The sequence below is a fragment of the Sphaeroforma arctica genome (genome assembly GCF_001186125.1).
Source record: "Sphaeroforma arctica JP610 unplaced genomic scaffold supercont1.656, whole genome shotgun sequence".
NCBI classification, from domain to species: Eukaryota; class Ichthyosporea; order Ichthyophonida; genus Sphaeroforma; species Sphaeroforma arctica.
This window is the reverse complement of record NW_014039902.1, coordinates 2,697-9,241: the sequence shown is the minus strand read 5'-3', so window position 1 is coordinate 9,241 and position 6,545 is coordinate 2,697. Positions and strand designations below refer to the sequence as shown.

Genomic DNA, 6,545 nt, shown 5'->3' with positions numbered 1-6,545 from the left:
ACACTACAACACACACACACACACACACACACACACACACACGCACACACACACACACACGCATATATATATATATATATGTGTGTGTGCATTTATATAATAATGTATGTGTGTGTGTATGTATGTATGTATGTATATATATATGTGTATGTGCAATGTTTATGAATGATATATAAAGGCATATTGTTTGGTCTATTACTGTCAGTTATGATCAGAAATACGTACACAATGGCGTCTATATTATTTTTAGCACATTATAGTAGTTCTGACACGTTGTCCACACTCATAATGTGGATCCCTCTGTGCAGATCAACGACAAGAGGCAAAAGCTTGAACAAAATGCTGAGAAATCGGGTAAACCTTCCAATGTTGTTTTCATGGATCGCAACCCATATGTCTTCGGCGTAGTTCTAGATTATCTGAGGACTGGCAAGCTATTGATCCCACCGGTCGTTTCTAGTGAGCAGGTATGCTTAGTTTTGGGAGGGCGATACGGGAAGAAGAATGTGTTCATTAAGATCAACGTCCTCATCAATTCTATATATTCAACTTGTACGTTCGACATACCCATTGTATGGATACTTCATTTCCTATAAAGTACTTTGTAACAAACATAAAGGCGAGGCGATTGAATGCACGATCATGAATGGCGAGAGCATCAGGCGTCATCCTGATGTTTTAATCGATACGTATCGCTGAATTGTCGCTGTTGGTCTAAACATGGCAGGTGGAGTTGGAATTGAAGCACTGGAAACTGCACAACAATCTCGCCAACTCACTACCGACCGATGTGCTAGAACGCATCTTTTCATTCTTGCCGTACGAGCACCGGATACTAGAATTGACCAGGTGAGTGTAGTGATGAGACGGTGCACCAAGCAGTCGTGTGTAGTGATAGAAGGGTGCAACGACAGAGTTGGCATACTTTGGCGGGTCTCCATGGCATGTAAAAGTTCTCACTAGTGGTGTACAAGTCACACTTGTATATTGATCAAGCGGCTGTATCGATCAGTCGTGTTCAGGAATTAATTGACCAAGTTATCTGACTTGAAATGCGACTGAATGTTAGTGCACTGCATTAATTTGGTCATTCCTTGAACTTGCTTGATTCCTCACCACGCAGGGTTTGTAAGAAATGGCGCCGAATTGTGTTGCTAGAGAAACCGGAAGTTCTGGTAACGTACACTACTGGTAGCGACACAGACGAGAAGAAAGGCAAGGTATGGATCAGCGCAAGCTCCGTATATTTACGAACTGGAATTCACAAGTCCTTTATCGAGATCTATAAGGAGATACGCAAACTCGACTGAGAGAGATACGCAAACTCGACTGAGAGAGATACGCAAACTCGACTGAGATGATCATAGGAAACAAAACGACGGACATTACGCGATGGGCAACTGCTGTAGCTACATCAATAGCTTTATATTGCTGTGTTCTGATCAGCACCACATGGCTTGTTCTGTTAAGATGATAGATGCTTTCCACGATGACATCTTATCGTTAAGATGATAGATGCTTTCCACGATGACATCTTATCGTTAAGATGATAGATGCTTTCCACGATGACATCTTATCGTTAAGATGATAGATGCTGTCCACGATGACATCTTATCCCCCTTGAGCCCTGATCACCGGCTCAAATATCTGTCGTACGATCATGTGCAGGTGGGCGAGGAGAGCAATTCAAAGGCCGTGCTTGCGGTAACTTCTGGGTTGCCGCCGGCAAAAAAACCCAATCTACTCAATATCGACCCACCTCAGGTCGCAACCAAAGGCATCCGTGTGGCTGTCAATGGCAACGAAGACCAACTGATAGCCTTCTGCAGGACTGAGCACATGAGTGAGTGATGCATAGAACTGATGAAGATCGGTTCTGCCTTGTTTCTTGGGTTGTTTGTGCACTGATGCTGTACTATGACATGTTCTTCTGCGATTTGTCTGCAGGGGTACTTATCGAATGGAATATTTATATACGAGATACTAACAACATGTCACTGAAAAATATTCGTGTGTGGTATGTGCGAAGTATTCGCATATTCAAAATCATGTACGAGTGCTGGTCATGTGTATATGTTTTTAAGTGCTTTTGGATTTTTTGTTTCAGGATTGTCTTATGGCCTTCATACTCTCTTTAAAGTTTGATGCTTTACTTCTTCAAACTCTCAGTCACTTATTGGGCCAATGCGCAGCACACTAACCTATGTAATGTGGTGATACGATGTCTTTTGCACAGCATTTTGTGAGGATTCGTTCGTACGCAATATAAATAACTAGACGCTACTAGGCTTCGGGTGGTCGTAGTCAAATGGGCTGTGTACGGTTCCATGCGTTCCCCGATGCATCTCGCTCTTACCTTAAAATTCAAAACTACAACATGGTGAATGTTTATGCATAAGGTGTAATTGTACACTCATCTTGATACTTCATGTGACCTCTTCACCGCAACAGAAAAGGTGCTGGCGGCATTCTGGAAGTCCTTGGGCTTCACCTTTAATGCCCATATCACGGCAATGACAGGTAAATGTGGGGCAGTGTAGTCTAGATTAGTATCATGTGGCACTTGGTGATCCGTCTGGCGATGATGTGTTGCAGCTCTCAATCGTAAACCTGTTTGACACTGACCTGGGTGATCTGTAGAAATTAGCACTACGTGTAGGTGTTGTGCATTCTATTTGTATATGTGCAGGTGTGGAGCTATTCATCCGAGCTCAATTGTCTCCATGTACCTGTTTGTATGCACGTGGTGTATTGAAGTAGTAATAGTAGTATAAGTAAGGTAGATGGATACTAAATAGTGATCAAGCATGTGAGTGAGGTAGATGAACACTAAAGTGTGATCAATCATGCACCTGCTCATATGCACTAGTAGTATCAGTGAGGTAGATGAATACTTGAGTGGGATCAAGGGTTGTCCGCATCTCTGAATGTGGCGTCTAAGATTGTCGCTATCCGATCACCAAAGTGTGCTGCTGAACTTCTTATCGGACGAGCTAACCCTGTCCACATATAGCGCCTCTTCACTCTCCCCTAACCAAACACAACGGCTTTTCATCTTTACAGGCGCAACCCACCATCTCGTGAACGTCCATCTGCGCAATAGTGACAACGAGGAATCGTTTTTCAAACCCCTGGGCGAATTGCAGGGCCTGCAAGTGTTAAACCTATCTAACTGTCCCAATATCACACCGCGGTTTCTGAGTGCGCTGGCCAGTGCAGGCACCCTCCGCAGTCTGGATATCGAGGGCTGCCCTCATGTAAGTGTAGTTGCAGGTGTTGCTACAATGATCTGCGACTGGGTCATGGGTCTAAAGTACCGAGCGTCTGTGGCCTTCTGTATTTGGAATTGTGGTGACCTATTGCGATGGCATTTTACAACCTGTACAGTACACATCATTTCTCACCACGTTGTAGAAGAGTGTTCAAGAGTCGCTGTACTCGTCAAAACTCGTCCACTTCACCCTACCGCTCACGCACTAACTCATTTACTCACCCACTCTCTCAATTCCTCACACGCCTACTGCTTTGCCCCCACACTTGCTGACTAGTCACGGATTGAAGTTCGGTACATCCACTCACTTTCTCTGAATACCACTACTCCCACAGTTGAATGGAGACGCAGATGTTGTGGCGGAATTCGAGTACCTAGAACGGCTGCCTATGTTGGAGTCCTTCGCATGGCGAGATGGGCGCCAAGATTCTCAATCCACCAGTGCTTTCTTCCACGCGTTACGAACATGCGTTAGCCTGAAACGCCTCTATGTGGTATGTCAGTATTTCCATGCTTTACGAGCATTCATATACCCGATGTGCCCTTATATGGTTATTTGGAGCAATTGGTCGTGCGTCTTGTCGTATAATATCGTAGGCTCATATAATTGGGGCTTTCGCCGAGCACTTATACGTATATATGCAAATAGTGAACTTTAATTGGTATATAACTGTATATCCCCATGTATTGTGAAGTATAGAACCCGTATGTGTGTCGAGTTATACATGCGTTTGTCTTCATTGCTATGAAACTGTAAACACAGCTGCTTGGGCCTTTTGAGCAGAAAAATCAAACTCACGAAGCCTTGCACTTTGCACGAGACGCTCTGGGGATTTGTGTTCATGTCGTGACGCTATTGATCAACCCTACTCATTTCGTTTTAAATCGTCGAACTACTTGGTGCCACATGTATGTGGTGTCGAGCAGGGCTTATATATACCAATTCACTTTCGATTTCGTATTGATGCACTCTCTTCCTATGGTCTGTCATAAATAGGAAGCTCCCCTAAATCTGGATACAGAGGACAACTGCTTCGAGCTCATGTGTAAAAACTTGACCAATCTCGAGGTATGTTATGTGATGACGTGGCACGGTATTGTCTAGATCAGGTTCATTGGGTTTAATTCGTTTGGGTTTAATTCATGTATGGATCCAGGACGTAAACGTGTTTCTACACCTGCGTGCTAAAAGCCCATTGATTCGTTCCAAACTGCAATTAAATTTAGCCATACTCGGTTGTATGTGAAGTTAGTTATCTGTTGATGTATGAACGTACTGGAGTAGCGGGACCTGTCCTGTCACTTCCATCAGATGTGAGTTATAGCAACCTTGTCATCAGTTTTTGCGTGTAGGCCACTGACTGATGCCAAATAGATATGGCATAGAGCCTACACCATTACAGGGCGCAGCACGTGAGAATTTCATTATAAACTTCGTTAAAAGGGTGCAGCACGCTATAATTTCAATATAAACTTCGTTAGGTAGTGGAACTCTTCGCGTGCCTCTATCAACGTTCGATTCAGTTAATCGCTGTGCCTCGATTGTTCTTGGAGAATATCTTTCTTTATAAGGCATCTCTGCAGTCGCAGCGTATCTGGGCCATCTGTTACCATTCACCCATTGTCCGCGGCGCAATCCACACGCCCGTTCAACCACGCCACCGCACGCGATACATTATCCACAATCTGCTACTTACAATCGCAATAAACACCCCGGAAACAACTACCCCCGGCCCGTTGGCAGGATGTTGAGTTCGACACGGAGGAGTTCGATCCCGCAGTGGAAATTCTGGGTGCCTTGCAGCAACTTAAAAACCTCAAACGGTTGCAGTGCGACATCTTCATGGAGAACAACGCCACTCTGGAGAACGCCCTGCTCACGGCACTGTCAAATCTGCCGAAGCTGGAACGGTAAGTGCTAATTGCATGGGGTGGTGTAGTACAGTATACTCTACGTGTGATTGTACGGTAAGAATGGCTCTACTTGTGATGGCGAAGGGAAGTCAGCTCTTCATGGGAGTATTTAAACGTGACCAAAGTTACTTATCAATGCACATGGGAGTTTCGGGAGTAGGCGATTGTGCGACGGGAACTGTCTTTCGACCGCATCTGGGCCCCCTTTCCGGCTCGGCTGTGCTTGCAACTGTGACGAGACTGTACGAGTGCGGGTCCTTGTGACTTTGCGAATGTTCTTTATAGTTTCTTGTGCGTTGCTCCTATTTGCCTTCGAATAAACAGTCGGCTTGTACTTATATTAAGTAGCCTGTCGAAGTCTTCCTACTTCATGCACTAAACCGTATGCACATCCGACACCAATGCACACCGTAGGTTCGGCACAATCCACTGTGGCTCCAGGCGATTCTGGGACCACTTTCCCACTCTGCCTAATCTCAAATCAGTCTCCACTTACACTTACCAAGTATGTCGTTGCACTCTGCGATAAAAAGCGTGCAATGTTTCTGTAGGAACGTGTCTATTGCGTATGCCTGTACCGCGATTGTTGTCCATGTTCCGGTTCATGCGCCATCATCTGATTTGGGTATATTTAGGACTTGGTGTCTTTGTCTTACCCATCCGCGGTAAATTTGGTGTTTCGCATTGTATATTTTGGGATGCGCAAGCTACTTGCTTCCGTTTTTCAGTTCGATTTTTATTTATTTAATTTGGACTCCCATTGTAGCGTAACCTTCTTCATTCGGTAAAAGTAGGCTTACCGCATTGCAGATATGTACATATGTGATCAAGTGGTCTAGATTGTTTAGGGTATTCCCTTGTGAAACAAACATGCTATGATACAACACTGCTGCAAGCTGTTTCCAAAAATCAATTTTAGATCTCGACACACTTTTCACAGGTAATGCTCGTTGTATATTTTTCCACGGCACAATTCAGAATTTTCCAAGTCTTTAATTTCAATACACAAATTCAATACCACAATGACGTGTATTCTTATCCACCTTCTTTTCACGCCGCACAGCCTCGAAAGAACTTGTTACAAGCGATAGTGAATACAATCAGCTGTCGGCTCAAATCGCTGGAAGTCTTTCGGATCGTGCTAGAGAACTGCCACAAAGTGGAAGAGGAGGAACAGAAGATTTGTATGAAGTAGGTAGCTTGTGTTACATATTTTTTTTGTGTGTGTGTGTGTGTGTGTGTGTGTGTGTGTGTGTGTGTGTGTGTGTGTGTGTGTGTGTGTGTGTGTGTGTGTGTGTGTGTGTGTGTGTGTGTGTGTGTGTGTGTGTGTGTGTGTGTGTAGTACGTACGTACGTACGTA

The 6,545-nt window shown here is 44.4% G+C and overlaps 1 protein-coding gene across 1 annotated transcript in view; it reads left to right on the top strand.

Moving 5' to 3' along the window:
- Positions 1-377: 377 nt before the first annotated feature.
- The window catches only part of SARC_07867 (hypothetical protein), a gene marked incomplete at its 5' end in the record, with an annotated part of 8,422 nt that continues 2,254 nt past the window's right edge, over positions 378-6,545 (top strand). Inside the window, 11 exons of the mRNA XM_014298167.1 lie at positions 378-467; positions 728-849; positions 1,124-1,220; positions 1,669-1,843; positions 2,452-2,520; positions 3,064-3,257; positions 3,607-3,765; positions 4,269-4,340; positions 5,016-5,182; positions 5,600-5,690; positions 6,249-6,376. Of these exons, the coding sequence (XP_014153642.1) occupies positions 378-467; positions 728-849; positions 1,124-1,220; positions 1,669-1,843; positions 2,452-2,520; positions 3,064-3,257; positions 3,607-3,765; positions 4,269-4,340; positions 5,016-5,182; positions 5,600-5,690; positions 6,249-6,376 (1,364 nt within the window). The remainder of the gene's footprint in view (positions 468-727; positions 850-1,123; positions 1,221-1,668; positions 1,844-2,451; positions 2,521-3,063; positions 3,258-3,606; positions 3,766-4,268; positions 4,341-5,015; positions 5,183-5,599; positions 5,691-6,248; positions 6,377-6,545) is intronic.